The sequence below is a fragment of the Ornithorhynchus anatinus genome, chromosome 13 (genome assembly GCF_004115215.2).
Source record: "Ornithorhynchus anatinus isolate Pmale09 chromosome 13, mOrnAna1.pri.v4, whole genome shotgun sequence".
NCBI classification, from domain to species: Eukaryota; Metazoa; Chordata; class Mammalia; order Monotremata; family Ornithorhynchidae; genus Ornithorhynchus; species Ornithorhynchus anatinus.
In genome coordinates, this window is record NC_041740.1 from 37,420,906 (window position 1) to 37,438,330 (window position 17,425).

Below are 17,425 nucleotides of genomic sequence, written 5' to 3' on the forward strand. Positions count from 1 at the left end.
TTATTATTATTAAAACGGGTTTGAAGACTGGGAGCCCCACGTGGGACAATATGATGACCTTGGATCCTCCCCAGCGCTTAGAACAGTGCTCTGCACATAGTAAGCGCTTCACAAATCCCACCATTATCATGGTCCTCAAGACCCCAAAGGGGGGGGGTGGAGGGGGAGGAGAGGGGGCGCCCCCTGGCGGTCAGGCGGCGACTTCCGGGGCCAAAGAGGCCACGGTGGCAGCAGCCAATGAGAGCGGGGCGTTCGGCGCGGGCCACGCGGTAGCCGGTGGGGATCGCGGGCGGCCGCCTGGGTTTGGTGCAGGTGAAGCCGGACTCCTTCTTTCCCCCCGCCCGGCCCGGGCCCCGGCTCGACGGACGTCGTCGGGCGGTCCAGGTAAGAAGGCCGGGCCGGACCCGCCTCATCTTCCTTCCCTCAGACCCCCGCTTCCCAGGGGGCTCCGCGCCCGGCCGGCGCCCGAGGGCGGGAGGGGCGCGCATGCGCCGCCTGCGCGCGACGGCCGCCTCTCCTCAAGCCGGCCCGGAGGGCAGAGAGCCCGCCGGAGACCCGTTGGTGTCCGCCTGTCCGATAATAATAACGTTGGTATCTGTGAAGCGCTTACTAGGTGCAGAGCACTGATTACAGGGTAATCAGGTGGTCCCCCGTGAGGCTCCCGGTCTTCCTCCCCGTTTTAGCAGAGGAGGCCACCGCGGGCCCGAGAAGGGAAGCGACTGGCCCCCGGCTGACAGGTGGAAGAGCCGGGATTCGAACCCATGACCGCATGGGGGTTTGTGGCGGTGTGTGTGTGTGTGAGCGGCTGCCTGCCGTCCGTCGGGGCCGGTCGGGGAAGGGGAGGCCACGGCGCCTGCGCAGAGCCGGTCGGGGAGGGGGAGGCCACGGCGCCTGCGCGGAGGCGGCCAGCGGTGGGGAGACCACGGCGCCTGCGCAGACGCGCGGGGGGGGGGGGGGGGGGGGAGGTGATGGCGCCTGCGCAGACGCGGCCGGGCTCGGTCCTGCGCCCCACGTGCTGCCAAGAGAAACTGGAGCGGTGCTGGCGGTGGGGCGGAGGGGGTCACGATGAGGTGACGTGGCACCTCTTTGACCAGGCGGCCTCTCTCTCCTTTCGCTTTCGTTTTCTCCACCTCCCTGCAGTGTGTGTCACCTCCTCCAACAGGCCTTCCCAGCCTCTGCTCCGCCTCCCCTCGGCACCGTGCTCACTTGTTGGCATTTGTTCAGCGCTTACTCTGCGCCAAACACCGTTCTAAGCGCTGGGCTCACTTGTATATAGCATTTAATCGTCATCATCGTCATCGTGGCATTTGCTAAGCACTTACTGTTCTAAGCGCTGGGCTCACTTGTATATATCATTTAATCCTCATCATCATCATGATGGCATTTGTTCAGCGCTTACTATGTGCCAAGCACTGTTCTAAGCGCTGGGCTCACTTGTATATATCATTTAATCATCATCATCATCATGGCATTTGTTAAGTGCTTTCTATGTACCAAACACTGTCCTAAGCGCTGGGGGGTTACAAGGTGATCAGGTTGTCCCACATGGGGTTCACAGTCTTCATCCCCATTTTGCAGATGAGGTCACTGAGGCCCAGTGAAGTGACTTGCCAAAAGTCACACAGGTGACGAGCGGCGGAGCCGGGATTTGAACCCATGATTTCTGACTCCCTAGCCCGGGCGCTTTCCACTGAGCCACGCTGCTTCTCATCATTTATTACCCTATTTATTTTGATAATGAAGTGTACATTCCCTTGATTCTATTCTTCGTGATAATGTTGTCTGGTTTTTCTTTCGTTCAGTTTGGTTCTGCCGTCTGTCTCTCCCCCCGTTTAGACTGGGAGCCCGTCATTGGGCCGGGATGGGTGCTATCTGTTGCCCGATTGTCCGTTCCAAGCGCTTGGTACAGTGCTCTGCACATAGTAAGCGCTCAATAAATACTATTGAATGAATTGAATGAACGAATGAATGAGGGGCGAAGCCTCCCCTTGTCCTTGCCCGCACCCACACAGTGGAGGCGCTTTCGGAGAAGCAGCGTGGCTCAGTGGCAAGAGCCCGGGCTTGGGAGTCAGAGGTCGTGGGTTCTAATCCTGGCCCTGCCGCTGGTCAGCTGCATGACTTTGGGCAAGTCACTTCACTTCCCTGGGCCTCAGTGACCTCATCTGGAAAAGGGGGGATGAAGACTGGGAGCCCCACATGGGACAACCCGATGACCGTATATCTACCCCAGAACTCAGCAGTGCTTGGCGCATAGTAAGCGCTTAATAAATACCATCATTATTACGATTTTGGAGTCGCCCGGTGTCCCCTCTAAGCCCAAAGAGCGCGCTCAAAAGAGCGCAATTGCCTTTCCCCAGATTCCGAATTGTACATTCCAAGCGCTTAGTACAGTGCTGTGCACATAGTAAGTGCTCAATAAATACCATCGAATGTAAAGGCGCCGGCACCGTTTCCTTTGTTTTGGCTCTCCTGGAGCGTGTTTGGAAGGTGTTTGATGATCTCGTGGCAGAGATCGCGAGTCATCAGTTATTTCTCTCTTCCTCGTGGTGGAGGGCCAGCTTGGGATTTCCAAATAGACAGGATGGGGTTCTGGAAAAGGTGTGTGTCGGAGGGGGGGAGCGGGGGACAGACAGAGAGAGACTCTGCAGCCTTCATTCATTCACTCGTATTTAATAATGATAATCATGGTATTTGTTAAGCGGTTACCATGTGCCAAGCACTGTTCGAAGCGCTGGAGGAGATACAAGGACATCAGGTTGTCCCGCGTGGGGCTCACAGTCTTAATCCCCATTTTACAGATGAGGTCACTGAGGCACAGAGAAGTGGCTTGCCCAGAGTCCCACAGCTCATAAGCGGCGGAGGCGGGATTAGAACCCTTGACCTCTGACTCCCAAGCCCACGCTCGTTCCACAGAGCCACACTGCTTCTCATTTTTTGAGCGATTACTGGGGGCAGAGCACTGTGCTAAGCACTTGGAAAGTACAATTCAGCAATAGAGGCAGTCCCTGCCCACACTGGGTTTACTGTCTAGAAGGGGGGAGACAGACATCAAAATAAGTAAACAGGCATCAATATAAATGAATGGAATTATAGATATAGACACGTCAAAACAACCGCACGCATCTAGGAGGGCTGTCTGGGTCCAGCTTAAAGGGACAGTGGGCAGAGAGGCCCCCAGTGAAATTGAGAGCTCTCTGGGTTCAGAGCGACCCGGCCTTTTCCTGGCTACGAAAATGTGGCCTGAGACCAAGGCAGAGTGGGAAAGGTGGGAATTTTCCCTGTTGTGCGCTCCTAGAGGCTTAGTACAGTGCCCTGCACAGAGTAGCCACTCGATAAATCCCAGTGACCGATTGCCAGCTCTCCCCCAGCCCATGGTGGAGCTTGATCCTTTGTGGCAGGAGAAGCAAACCCCTTTCCAAGTCGCCGGGAGGGGAAATTGGTCAATCACTCTATGGTATTGAGCACTTTTCTCTGCGCAGGGCACTGTGCGAAGCGCTTGATCACTTCCGTCAAGGAGCTCTCACTTTAGAGGGGGAGACAGAGACTAAAAGTATGTACGGGAAATACCACCTGTCTGCTATGTGACCATGGGCAAGTCACTTCACTTCTTTATGCTTCTGTTACCTTATCTGTAAAGTGGGGATTAAGATGGCGTTGGGCATGGGCTAATCAGAGTGTATCTACCTCTTGATGGTTAGATGGTCAGCGCTTAGTACAGTGCCTGGTGCTTAGTAAGCACTATCTCCTTGTGGTCAGGGAACAGATCTCCTAATTCTGTTATATTGTACTCTCCCAAGCCCTAAGTACAGTAGTCTGCACATAGTAAGTGCTCAATGAATACCATGATTGATTTAATGAATATCATAAAAAGTACTGTGGGGTCGGGGTGAATATCAGAGTTCTTAAAGGGTCATGGACCGAATTAAAAAAAAACAACCACGATTCGGGCAGCAGAGGGAAGTATGGGTCGGAGAGACAGGATGCGGGGAGGTCACCGAGGATTTTGATGCAGCCGTCGAGGCAGGATGTAAGTGCTTAGAACAGCGTGGTAACAGTTTGCTTCGGGAGGAAAGGGCAGATTTTAGCACCGTTGCGAGGCAGAACTGTCAGGCCTCGCCGACAGACTGACTTAGTGGGTTGAATGAGAAGAGATGAGGATAAGGCCTGTGTTAAGGGGAGGATGATGGTGTTGTCTACAGTGATGGTAGATGTTGGCAGAGTCAGGGCCTTTGGCTGGCTCCCCTCCTGCCACCGCTCAGTCTCCCTCCTGCCCAGAACCTCTTTAGGCGCAAGTCAGGCAACCTTCTCCCTCAGAGAGTTAAGGGGGAAATATAAATGGGATTGATTGTTCAGTCAATTTATACCGATTTACCCCTTTGAAAATATTTCTATGCCTGTCTCTCCACCTGGAGTGCAAGCTTCTTGTGGACTGGGAACGTGTCTTGTGCTTCTCTCGGGCTGTTCCAAGCGCTCAGTACAGTGCACCACATCCAGTAGGTGCTCAAAAAATACCTCACTACGACAACTGCTGCTGCTACTTTTGCTTCCACTTAGCTTTCACTTCACTTAGACTGTGAGGCCCATCTGGGTCAGGGACCGGGCCCCACCTGACAGTCCCGTATCTAACCCAGCGCTTAGTGCGGTGCTTGGCGTATAGTGAGAGCGCTTAGTAAATATATTATTCTGCTGCTGCTGCTGAGGCGGAGAAGTCCCAAGGAGCTGAGAGTTTCTGCAGCAATAGCGATCCCCTACTGGAAAGCCAGGTGTGCTGAAAAGCCGGTGGTCACCGTCCCCGGACCCCAGAGCTAGTGGGTGCTTGCAAGGAGGGGGAGATACTGTGACGCTGAGGCCGCCCACCTGGCACTGGAGACCCCACAGAGGGAGAGTCAGATGGTGGTGGGGTGGGGGAAAGCTGTCAAGGAAAAAAGCAGGAGCAGGTGGAAAAAAGGCGGCCTCCTTCTGTCCCCTGTGTCCCGGGCACGGAGAGGCCAGTTTGGCAGGTGAGGGTTTGTCACCGTGGCCGGGGGAGGTAGGAGGAAGGGGCGAGCAGAGCGGTGGAGGGGGTCTCTAACTGAAACCTCGAGGCGTGGGGAATTCACAACAAAAAGGATGGCACCCTACCCCCACCTAGGGGATTCATGTTCTTAAAAAGATTTCTGTTCTCATGTGTTTTCACCAGTGAGTCCCTCTGAGGAAGGGCAGGCTGGTCAGAACATGAGCGATGGTCTGTGGACCAGCAGATGTGACACCATTTGCTAGGCTGCTGTGGCAAAAACCTAGTGCAGAAATGCCTGGGGCCAGCGGGCCCTCGTGGCCGGGGTAGGGGGACCCAGTGTGGCCATTGGACGATGGGGGGTCGTGGGGGGTATGTGTGTGTCGGGGGAGGTGGGTGGAAGCGAGTCGGTGGTTCAGCAGCGGGAGGGGGCGGGGGTCTGTGCCCTCCCAGCCCAGGGGAGCCGCCGGGACCTCCCATCAGGACTGAGCTCAGTGCTTCTCAGCAGAGGCGCCTCCCCCTGCCGCGCGGGGCCAGTACCTCCCCCCAACCCTGGAGCGGCGGGGACCCACCCCTCTGGAGATGCCACGTGGCGGGGGGGCAGGGGGTGCAAATGTCAAAGGAAGGGTGTGGCCCTGCAACCATGCAGCAGGCTGGCCGCTTGCCTGGGGAGATCAGAAAATGAGGGAAGGAAGAGCGTCCCAGGCCATAAGCCTGCTCCCAGGGCCCTACCCCGCAGCAAGCTTTTTTTTTCCCCCGTGGTATTCGGTAACGGTGTGTTATGTGTCAGGCACTGTACCGAACACGGGTTAGATATAAGATAGGTTGGACACAGTCCGTGTCCCACATGGGGCTCACGGTATCGATCCCCATTTTACACGTGAGGGAAATGAGGCACCGAGAAATTAAGCGAATCGCCCAAGATCGCGCGGCAGACGAGTGGTGGAGCCGGGATCAGAATCCAGGTCCTTCTGACACCCGGGCCCGTGCCGTTTCCCTCAGGCCACACTGCTTCTCAGGATGCTTCTCGTCCTGTTGGATACGGGATGTCATCTGCTCTCTAGGGGCCACCCGCTGGGGCACTGTATCCCAGTGCTAGCCGGAGCAGCGGACTCCAAGAGAGGAAGTGGGCGAGGCACCTGCCCGGTTTTCCGAAAGGAAGGAAGCGTTGGCAGGGGATCCCCAGGAAGTCAGTCGTCGGGCAGGGTTAATGACCAGGGAAGGCCCCGCGGATGGTGTGCGGGTCCGTACGGCGGTGCGGCCAGAGGAGGGGTCATGAGGCTCCCGGGAAGCCGGGCCCAGGGCCGGCTCGGGGAGAAGCGGGTATTTCATTCATTCGATAGTATTTATTGAGCGCTTACTATGTGCAGAGCACTGTACTAAGCGCTTGGAATGTACAAATCGGTAACACATAGAGACGGTCCCTGCCCTTTGACGGGCTTACAGTTTATTGCTGGGTCCGGTTAAAGAGTGCTGCACAACTGCTGTGGCTGTTGAAATCTCTCAAGTAATTCGGTGTGCCGGGGGAGAGAGAGATAATAGGTAAACTTTCTGTTGCACTGAAGTCTACCTATCGCTCAGTCCAGTGCTCTGCACATAATATGCCCTCAATAAATATTATGGCTTGCTCGAGACTCACCGTCTCGGGATGACCTCGGGCTTCAAAGGCCAGTCCTGAGGGCATGGGCCTGGTTAGCCGAACCCCAAATCCTTCCCGTGCCCTTTGTGAGAACCAAGTCTTCAGTCAGTGTGATCGACCGACTGATTGGGCACCAGCGTGGACCTCCACGAGCCAAGCATTCACTGCAAGCACTAGGACCCCGATGCTAGAAAGAGATCCGCGCCGCCCCCCAACCCCCCAAGGCTGTCCGCCTGGGGAGTCCGCATCCTCATCTGGACTTGCTGGACTCACAGATGTTTGTTTTGCCTTCTGTGAAAGCTCTTAGGAAACCCCAGCTTCCAGTGACTCATCCTCCCCTTCCTCCCCTTCCTCCCCCCACTCCCCTCCCAGGCCCGGCCCCTCCGGCGCCCAGAGAAGAGACCCGGTAGTTCGGTTTGTGAGCGGGTCTTAGCAGGGTCCCAAACCGGGCTGCCTAACCACCCCGGGGCCGGGGCGGGGGCGGGGGGCCGAGGGGATGGGGGTTTCCACTTCAGATACAGGCCCGGGCTTGGGGTGGGGAACCGGGGCCCCCGGTTTACGCGGGAAATCTGGGCCTTCCCACCCGAGGGCCTTGTCTAGGACCCAGCCCTGCTGATTCTGTCGGATTTTTTAGGTGCCGCCAGGCCAGGTCAGGGGTCAGGTTTGTGGTGCACGCTCCCTTCGCCCGAGCCGTGTGTCACTGCCCCGCTCCGGCCGCCTTCCTCCCCCGCCGGCCCCCCGGGTCCGCCCGATTCGGGGCTCTCTGATCCTTCGGCCCCAGATCCCCCTCCTCTGGGTGCCCGTCTGCCTCTGCCCGGCCCTCTCCCCTTTCTGCTTCCTCCCTCCCTCCCCCCAAATCGGTTCATGCACCTCACTGAGCAGACTGCTCCTCTGCCCACCGCCCTCCCTACCCAGGCAGCCCCTCAGCCCACCACCTTCTCCACCCAGGCAGCTCCCCGTCGCGGGGCCTCACGCCCATCTCCCCTAACTCCCACAGATGCAGCCTCTTGCCCCGTCTCCTCCAGGAGACAGGAACGATGGCCAGGTTCCCCATCTCCCCTGACACCCCCCACCCCCTAATGGCTTGAGTAGAGGTGGGAGCCAGAGCTCTTGGCCTTGTCGGGGAGGGAAGCGGCCCATCTTCTACGCCCCTCTGACACCCCTCAGACAGACGGGTGGGAGTCCCTGAGAAGGGGAGGGGGCCGAGGACAGCGGCCCAGGGCTGGGGGGGTGGGGCGGGCCTGCTCGTGTCTCTGGGCAGAGAAGCCCAGGGCTCAACTAGTAATGGTGTTTGTGTTGGTATTCATCCAGATATGGTGTATTAAGCACTTTCTCCGTGCAGAGCACTGTACTTAAAGTGCTGGCAGAGAGGCAGAGTGTACACGGGAAGGAATTAGACGTGGACCCTTTCTCTCTCTCCCCTCCCCCCCGCCCCGGCCCCGGGGGTGCGAAACTTAGGCGGGAAAGAGAGAGGGGGAGGGAGGAGTGTGTGGGGGAGTGTGTGTGTGTCGGGGGTGGGGGGACGGACACCCCAGAAGGGCGCATCAGGAGTACCGAAACAGTAGAAGACAAGAAATGCAAAATGTCAGTCAATTAAAGGTGTTTATTGAGCACTTCCTGCTTGGAGAGCACTGTGCTAAGCGCTTGGGGGAGGGCAGGAGAGTGAGCGGGCCCGATAGATCTTAGCAGCCGCTTGGTTGATTGATTGCGGGAGTAGGGCAGGCCGACCCTAAAGGGAGTTACGGGTTGGGGGAGCGGAGTGGCAGATGTGGGGGGGTGGTGCTGGGGGTGGGGGTGAGTGCCCGCCCCCCCCCCCCCCCCCCGTCTCCGGGCAGATCCCGCCCGGCCCGCAGACTCGCAGACCCGCAGACCCCAAGACCCGGAGGCGGGGGCGCAGCGGGGCACGGGGTGAGTGAGGAATGGGGAAAAGCCGCTCTGGTCGTGGAAGGGGCCGGGGGGGTCGGGGGGGACCCGGGGGGCGGAGCCGGGGCCGGGGGCGGATCGGGGGAAGAAAAAGGAAGTGCCCAGCTCTCCGTGGGTCCGGGCTCGGCGGCCGCCGGGGCAGAGAGGGTGAGGGGCCGTGGCCGGCGGGCTCCCGCAGGCTCTGCCCGCACCCGCCTTCGCTCCAGCGGTGAGTCCCCGCCCTGCCCCCCGCGCCCTGACCCCCTCGCCCTGTCCCGCTCCCCCTAACGGGCCCCGCGCGGCCCGGCCCCCGACCCTGCCGGGTGGGAGGAAGTCTGCCCCGGTAACCCTCCCCTCCCACCTCTTCTCGCAGCTCCGGCTCCCGCCACCTTCCCTGGGGGCACCTCGAGGTGGGGGAGGGATGGGGGTCCCCCGGCCTGCCTCCGCTGCTTGGGAGGGGGGAAGAGGGTGTCGGGGTTCAGCCCGAGGGAGGGCAGCCCCTGCCCTGCCTGCCCCCTCCTCGGCCCAGGGGCGGTGGACGGAGCTGCCGGGCCCGCAGAGGGAGGAGAGGATGCGGGGGGCCGCAGGGGTGCGGGCGGACGGAACTGAGGCCCCGGGCTAGGCACTGGGCTAGGTGATCCCCATGAAAGACATCCTCCTGGGGGCGGAGGAGGATCTGTCGCCGGCTTCGGCGGGCAGCTCTAGAGCGGGGGCTCCTTGTCCCGTCCCAGCCCCTACCAACCCACGCCGCCCTCCGGAGAGGCTTCCCAGGTGGGTGGCGCGCAAGTCTGCCCCGTCCGCCTCTCCTGGAGACGGATGCCCACGCACCTGCCCGGGGCCTCGCCGGGCCTCACCCCCGCCGGTCTCCGCGGCCCTGACCGCGGGACTCGTCCCCCGGGGACCGGGCGCGGGGCGGGCGAGAGCCCAGGAGATGGACCACAAAGCGGCTCCCTCCCGGGGCCTCCCCAAATCCCACTATCCTGCCGACCGCGCTGCGGCACCCTGGGGGAGCGAGGGGTTCCCTGCCTCTCAGGGTCCACGCTGGACCGAGCGGGGGAGGCCGGGGGAAGGGTCGGGGGTGACCGACTGTTGCGAGCACGGGGGCGGAAAAGCCCAGAGGTCTTTTTTGCAGGGGGTGGTGAGGACCGGGAGGGGCGGAGAGCTGCCGTTTTGGGTCTCTTGGGCCGTGACCGGACCCCCAGTGTGGCCGGCGGGCCGGACGAGGGAGTCTGGGGGGTGTCCGGCTCGGAACCGGGTGAGGACCTTCACCCTCGGGGAGTGGGCACAATGTCCTGAACCTCTTCTCGGGGTGGTGGGGCAAGAGGAGCCTTCTCCCAGGATGATGGGGGCTAGTGGTGGTGGCCATTGTGCGGTGCAGCCTGGGGCAGCCCCTACACCCCGACTTGGAGGCCCGGAGGACACGGTTGGAGAGCTGGCCAGGGGATAGATCATCTGATTTCCGGGTGTGACTCCCGGTTCAGGAGGAAGGGGCAGGTTGGAGGGACCGGCCGACCGTGGCCTCTCCCCGGGATCGCGAGGTGGGGGTTGTCCGCCACAGTCGCTGTGGTGGCCGCTGCCCTCTGGGGCCAAGGGCGGGGAGGAGGAGAGGGAGCCGCTAGCCACCGCTCAGAGGCCTGGAGACGGGCTCCCTGGGCTTCCCCGGCCACTGAGCTTTCGGAGGCTCCCCCACCCCAGCCCCGGAGCCCCCAAGCGGCCCGATTCACTGAGGAGGAGGTTCTCGGGCGACCCGGGCCCTGCCACTCCCCACCGGCAGGCTCGATCGGTGCTGTTTTTCGAGCGCTTACTGCGGGAGCTCCGAGGAGGAGGCCAGGATGGCGAGGGCAGGTCGAGTCGGCTCAAGGAAAGGGTTTTAGCGGATGCGATCCCTGCCCGTGACGAGCTTCCGGTCTACAGGGGACGAAGGCGGGGAGTGGGAGGCGAAGAGTCTGTGGGGCCACCCCTACGAGGGGGCGGAGGGCCAGAGCCAGGGTCCGGGGTGCCGGGCTGAGGGTTCCCGGCGGCTGGGCTTGCTCACCCCGACCCCGCAGCCCCCTGAGGTCCCTCGGCTCGGGCCCCGCCTCTGCCGGGAATTGGTGGGGCGAGGCCGCCCGGGGTACCCGCGGGGGGCCCAGCCTCGAACCACACTTGCCCTCCTCCGTGCGGCCTTCCCACATTGACCCATCCGGTTCAATCCCCAGGTTCTGTCCGGTTCCCACGGTTCGACTGCCAATCTCTCCCTTCCCCTCCTCCATTAGACCGGACCCCAAGGCCAGACGCCGGGTCCCTTCGTCCTCCTTCCGCTCCCCGCAGCCCACCTCTGGCCCGGGGTTGCGGGTCTCCCCCAGGGACCCGGAAATGAACTGGACGGTCCCCAGAAGGAAGCAGAGACGAGCAGGAGACCAGGGTGGAATGGGGGGAGATCTGGTGGACTTCGGGGCTCGCTGGGCACGGGACGGGAGGTGGGTTTTCCCGGGGCTCCGTCCTGCAGAGCGAGCCGCGGGGGCCGGCCTCTCTCCTCTCCTTGGGTAGTTCTCGGAGGAGGAAGCTGGCGGTCGTAAAGGCTGGTGGTGGTCATTGGTGGTGGGAGAGTTGTGGTCTGGGCTTGGGCCAGCTGTACGGCTGCCAGGGCGAAGGCAACAGGCAGGAGGCAGACTCCGACCCTGCTCCCACTCCAGGCCGAGGCCTCCTTCCTCTTCCTCCTGCAGCCCCCTTGGCTCCCGGGGTTCAGCCCCCCGGTTGGAAGGAGGTTGGGGAAGGGGAAGAAAGCTTGTTTCCGCCTGCCCGGGCCAGAACCCGTGGCGGCCAGCCCGTGCCGGGCCGTGGAGCGTCGACCCCCGACCCGGCACGAGTCCTTCGGGCCCGTGAGCCGATGGGGCTCGTAGTCCCAGTGGAGTCACGGGGACTCTGTGCGTGCCATTTTTGCACAGATGGTGACGGCACAGCACCCCGCACCCCCATCCCTACCGTTCCCCTTCCCCTCCCCCAGCCCCACGGCCAGGGCGTCCCACCAAATTAGTATTTAGCCTTTATGGGTCAGAACCAACCGTCCCCCGCGCTGAAACCTATCAGGAGCGTCCCCTCATCTTTCCCGGCCGGGTGGTTCGGGCGGCGGATGTGTGGACTTCTACCGTGATTGTTGTTTTTAATAGTTCCATCTCCCCTCCCGCCCCTCCCCGCCCACACGCTTTGCTGCCCGCCTCCAGACGGGTGTCGTGGCTCCTTGGCACAGCTGTCAGTGGGTGAGCGGAGGCAGAGAGATGAGCAGAAACTTACTGTCCGCTTTGGTTAGGGAGGAAGTGAAGGAAATCATCTGCTGAAATGACGCTTTTGGTATCGGCCACTTTAATGATCCAAACCCTTTACTGGGAGCGTGGGTCACACAGAGCGGGCTAGAATTTGTTTCTTGAAAGCAGCGGCCCTGGCCTCTCCGGGGCCCATCATCCTCCGGCAGGTGAGCCGGTGACTGTTTCCCAGCAGCCTCCGGGGCCAGCCGCCCCTCTGACCTGGTGACTTTCTGCCGACCGCCCGTCTGCCGTCGGAGAGGGCGGGACTGATTCTCGAGCCACTTCTGTCGTCGTCATCCCCCCCTTCCCCGACCTCCCCGTCCGTCTCACGGGCCGCTTGGGCCTTGGTGGGTAGGGGGAGACCGGCGGTGTGGGTTTCGGAGGGTCTCGTGAGGGTCCGACGTTAACGCGCGCTTGTCGCCGGCCGGCAGTGAGGTGACACGGTTCTGCTCGGGGCCGACGGGGCCGTATCCTTGTCCCGGGACCAGGAGTGCTCCGTTCGGATGCCTCCCCGCTCCGTCCCCCCACTCGGCCCAGTTGGACCCAGGGGATGGCGGTGGGGTTGAGGTGTGTTTGTCCTTTGTTTCGTGGTGGCGTCGGAGTGTGGAGGCAGGCCAGGTGCGGGAATGAGTGAGTCAGTGGCTGGGCGTCGGCTGGGTCCACCTTGCCCGTAAACCTCACTGTCCCTCTTTTCGCCCCCGTGTCGGTCTTCTCTTTTCCAGGCTCTTCCCCTGTGGCGGTCAGCCGGAGGACAGAGGGGGTAGACCGAGAGGCAGCGCTGCCATGGAGAATAAGGTCAGCTCGGGTAACCTGTCCTTGCGCAACTGGGAACGTGCAGATGGCGGCGGAAGGGGCGGGACGGTCCACAGGGGCGGCCCGCAGAGAGGGAGGGGCTGGACCCGTTGCCCAGGTCAGCTTGCGTTCCCCCCCAGCCTTTCTCCGGCCGATGGCGCCATTTTGGCTCCACAGTGAACCCACCAGTTGTGGCCCCCGCCGTGACCCCCAGGAGTGACGTCTGTCAGCCCTGAGGCGGTGCCCGGGGACAGATCCGTCGGGGGCTTCTCCGCGGGCTAGGATGAGGATGATGATTACGGTGGTATCGCGAAGCCCCTACTCTAGGCCGAGCACTGAACCACGTGGTAGGGTAGAAACGAGGTGATCGGGTCGGACGCATGTTCTGAGCCCCTTGTGGCACGGGGACGAAGGGGGAGGGAGGAGAGGTACTGAACCTCCGTTAGACGGATGAGGAAACGGAGGCACTGGTCATAATGATGATAATGGCATTTCAGCACCGTGTGCCAAGCGTTGTACTGAGCACTCAAGATTAATAGGTTGGGCACGGTCCCTGGCCCTCGTGGAGCTCAGTGTAAACAGGAGAAGGAATGTGAATTGAACCCCCGTTTTGCAGCTGAAGAAACTGAGGCACAGAGAATAACGATGTTGGTATTTGTTAAGCGCTTACTATTCTAAGCGCTTACCGTTCTAAGTGCCGGGGTAGATACAGGGTAATCAGGCCGTCCCACGTGAGGCTCACAGTCGATCCCCATTTTACAGATGAGATCACTGAGGCCCAGAGAAGTGAAGTCACTTGCCCACAGTCCCACAGCTGCCAAGTGGCAGCGCCGGGATTCGAACCCCTGACCTCTGACTCCCAAGCCCCGGGCTCTTTCCACTGGGCCACGCCGCTTCTCGGAGAAATTAGATGACCTGTCCGAAGTCACACGGGTAGCTGGCGGAACCAGAATCGGAACCCAGGTTCTCGACTCTCAGGCCCGGGCCCTTTGCACTTGACCACGCCAGAGGAGCTCAGGAAGCACCGCGCGGCCTGGCTTTATTGAGGTCGGGGCAACCGTTTGGCAGTGGCGGAGGTGAACCGGGCGGTAGGAGCCTGACTCCATCCCCTGGAGATCCTCCTCGCTTCCTCATCCTCAGTGGTATTTATTGAACGCTTACCGTGTGCAGAGCACTGTACTAAATGCCTGGGAGAGTACAGCGTTCCGTGCCCACGGTGAGCTTACCTTCTAGAGGGGGAGACGGACCTTAATATAAATAACCGGTAAGTGCTGCGGGGCAGAGGGCGGGGCATCTCTCAAACACCCCCAAAGGTCTCAGATCCAAGCGCGGGGAATAACGCGGAAGGGAGAGGGAGCCGGGGAAAAGAGGACCTCGTGGAGATGTGTCCTTACTAGGCCCTGAAGGGGGGATAGCGGTGGTCTGCCGGGTATGGAGGGGTGAAGGGGTCGGTGATGAGACAGAGGAGGGCGGGGGGGCTTGTGGAACTTGACAGAAATGGGTCAGAGGAGAGTTTCCCTCCCCGTTCACCGTGCGTGTATATATATATATATATATGTGCGCGCGTGTGCCGCAGGTGGGAATCGGCTCCGCGCCCAACTCGAAAGACGAGGTGTGCACGGGCATGCTGGTCTACAGCTTCCTCCAGTGCTCCCGGAACTGCACCTTCCGCGAGGAGCTGCGTTCCATGGGCAGCGACCTGCAGCTGCTGCCCGACGACTTCGACGACGGGGAGCTGCAGACGGACGGAAACCGCAGCGGCCGTTGCCAAGCGCACGGGGTGGAGCAGGGTAGGCGGCTCCTCGGCGTTCGGCCCGGCGGCCTTCCCCGCGGGGGTGGGGGGGGGTCCCCGGCCCTCGGGGGCTTTCTCCCGGCAGCTGGGGTGCCGGCGGGCTCGGCCTAAGGGAGGGGCGCGCCCCCGCCCGAGACGGAGGCCGACGGACCGGGCCGGGACTCGGCCGGGGTCCCGGGGCTCTGCTCCCGGGGGCCGAGCCTTTCGGGCGGGCGCAGCGGGCTGATTGTCCCCCCGCTCGGGGCAGCTCTGGGGCAGTCGGTCCAGACGGAGGGCTGGGGGCAGGGGGCCGGGCACAGTGTCCCAACGCGGGCCGGCGCGGGCTCCGGGTTCCCCTCCCGCCTCCTCCCCACCCTCGCTCAGCGGGGCCCCCCGGGAAGGCTCTCGGCGGACCGACCCCGCCCCGCGCTCATCCGCTCCGGCGGCGTGGGGCTCGGGCCCTCGCCGCCCCCGCCCCCCTCCCGGGCGCGGGAGTCCGAAGCCCCCGAATGCCCCGTTTTGCTTCCTCGGTCGCCGCGACCAGAATCGGGGCACGAGGAGGAAGCCATCCGCCTCATCGCCGAGCAGCTGGCCCAGATCGGGGACGAGCTGGACGGAAACATCCAGCAGGGCCTGGTCCGCGACGTGGCCCGGCAGTTTATGAACGCCAACCTGTCCGAGGAGGTGAGCGGGGTCGCCCGTCTGTCTGGGCCCGGCGGGCTCGCCCCGGGGGCTCCTCTGGCCTTTAGACCGAGCCGGTGACGGTCTCCCCGTTCCAGGACAGGAGGAAGTACCTGGCGGCCACCATGGAGCGCGTGATGCAGGCGGTGCCCCAGGAGCTGGAGCGGGAGAAAGCCACGCTGCTCTTCGCTCTGCTCTTAGCCAAGCAAGTTGTGAACCACAGCCCGACCCTGCTCCGTAGCGTCTTCCGCACCACGGTGGACTACATCAACCGGAGCCTCCTCGCCTACACACGCAACCTGGCCAGAAACGTGAGTCCCGGTCGGAGCGGGGAGGAGGAGACGGAGGGCCCGGTCGCGCGGCGAACTGAGGGAGGCGCGCCCGTCAGGAAGTGGGGCCCGCCCCAAGTTAGATTCGGTTTCGGGCGGCGACGGCTGAGCTGCTTTCGGCCCTCCCCCTCCGCCCGGGCGGGGGGGGGGGAGGGCCCTGAGGAAATCACGGACGGGCCTGCGCCGCTCTGGGCTCGGTCCACCCCTCCTGGAAATCGGGCGCGAGACCCACCTCTGGGGTGCCCCGGTCGGCCCGGTTCCCGCAGCCCTCCCGCGACGTCACAGCCGTGGCCGTTGGCCGGCCGTGACTCACTCTTCCTCCCTCGGGCTGTTCCCCATTCTCCAGGAGGTGGCCTGAGGGGCTCCCGCCAGCAGGAGCAGGCGAGAAGAACAGCCGTCCACTCAGGAGCGCGCCCGGGCCTCTGCTGGTTTAGCGGGAGGAGCCACCGCAGACGGTGGTTAGTAAGCTTGGCCGTTTATTCCCTTAGACTAGGTTCGCTTTTAAGACGGCAGGTCCACCTCAGCCGCACGCCGGGTCCGTAGGCCGAGGCGGGGGGACTGGTTCCCGCCCCCTCCTTCTCTGCGACCCTTCCCTACGGGAAACGGTCTTTATTTAACCGTCGGAACCGGCTCGACGACGGGTGCTCGGAAAGTCTTCCCGCCGATCTCTGACCTCAGCTGTGAATTTTTTTTTTTTTTTTTATCGTTTTAAATAAAAGTTTTGAAATCCCTTGGCAGCCTGTCACCGGGAGCCGGTGTGTCGCTCTCCCTGGCCCAGCACCCCCTGCGGGGAACGGAGCACGCCGCCTCGGTGGTGGTCCCCGCAGAAAATCCAGCCCTGCCGTCCCCCTGCCGCGAGCGGCCCCTCCCAGAGGGGCAGGGCGGACGGGGCAGGTGAGCGGCGGAGGCGGCTCGGCCGCAGAAGCTGCCGCCTGCTCCCTGGCCGAGTCCCTCCGTCCCAGGGCCCCCCCCCCCCCCCCCCAACCGAGCGGGCCGAAGAGCGAGGCCGGAGGAAAAGAGGAACAAGGGAAGGAAGTGGTTACTCGATACAGAACGCGCCTGCAGCTTTCTGCCCTAGGCCTCGAAGTTCTGCGGATGCCGTCTGTCGCTGGAAAGCGACCGGCCCCGGACCGTAGACGAGCAGAAGCCGACGGCGGGCTCCGGCCCCCGAGTGGCTTCCCCGCTCCTGCAACCCCAGACAAGGTGAGCCCGGGGGAGACCCTTCGAGGCTTCTGAAGGAGCAGGAGATGAGACTGGGGCGTCCTTCACTCGGATTCCCACTCAGATCCCGAACCTCAAGATTCTCCTCCTCCCAGAAATCCTCTGCCGCCAGGTAAGCACCTCCCTGCTGATGGAAAGACAGCGGGACGGCGGGCTAGCGAGTGGCTCTGCACAGAGAAGGACTTCCGATAAACGGGGTGGTCGGTCACCTTTGTCAAAGCTCGCCCAAGCGGGGATCCAGACGTTACTAGTGACGACAATGACGATGATAATGTTATCTGTTAAGTGCTTACTATGGGCTAGCCACTGTGCTCAGCGCTGGGGTGCATACAAGCGAATGGAGTTGGACACGGTCCCACCTGGGGTTCACGGTCTTAATCCGGAAATAGCCCGGCCCAGTGGATGGAGTATGGGCCTAGGAGTCGTAAGGTCACGGGTTCTAATCTCAGCTCTGCCACTCGCCTGCCGTGTGACCTGGGGCAAGTCACTTAACTTCTCTGGGCCTCGGTTCCCTCATCTGTCAAACGGGGATTAGGACTATAAGGGACCGTGTCCGACCCACTTACCCCCGGTGCTTAGTACAGTGCCCAGTGAGCACAGTGAGCGCTTGACAATTACCCTATTTTACAGATGCGGTAACTGAGGCACAGAGAAGTTAAGTGGCTTGCCCGAGGTCACACGGCAAGCCAGGGGCAGAAATGGGAGCGGAACCCAGGTCCCTCTGACTCCCGAACCCGGGCTCTAGCTACCTCCAAGTAGAGAGAACCTACCATCAGATCTGGACATCCAAGCGGGGGGCTAGTGTGCTTCGCC

General features: G+C 62.2%; 1 protein-coding gene across 6 annotated transcripts; it reads left to right on the forward strand.

Moving 5' to 3' along the window:
- The first annotated feature begins 264 nt into the window (after positions 1–264).
- BID (BH3 interacting domain death agonist) lies at positions 265–16,136 on the forward strand. 6 transcript variants are annotated; one of them, XM_029078107.2, is made up of 6 exons: positions 265–384; positions 12,541–12,613; positions 14,187–14,400; positions 14,926–15,065; positions 15,161–15,373; positions 15,738–16,136. In XM_029078107.2, the coding sequence occupies exons 2-6, from the start codon at positions 12,602–12,604 to the stop codon at positions 15,747–15,749; spliced, it is 591 nt and encodes a 196-aa protein (XP_028933940.1). In that variant the 5' UTR covers positions 265–384; positions 12,541–12,601; the 3' UTR covers positions 15,750–16,136. The 6 variants fall into 6 exon arrangements, with proteins under 6 accessions (XP_028933940.1, XP_028933941.1, XP_028933942.1 ...); XM_029078108.2 differs by lacking the exon at positions 265–384 and adding an exon at positions 528–587; XM_029078109.2 differs by lacking the exon at positions 265–384 and adding an exon at positions 662–737.
- The last annotated feature ends 1,289 nt before the right edge of the window (positions 16,137–17,425 follow it).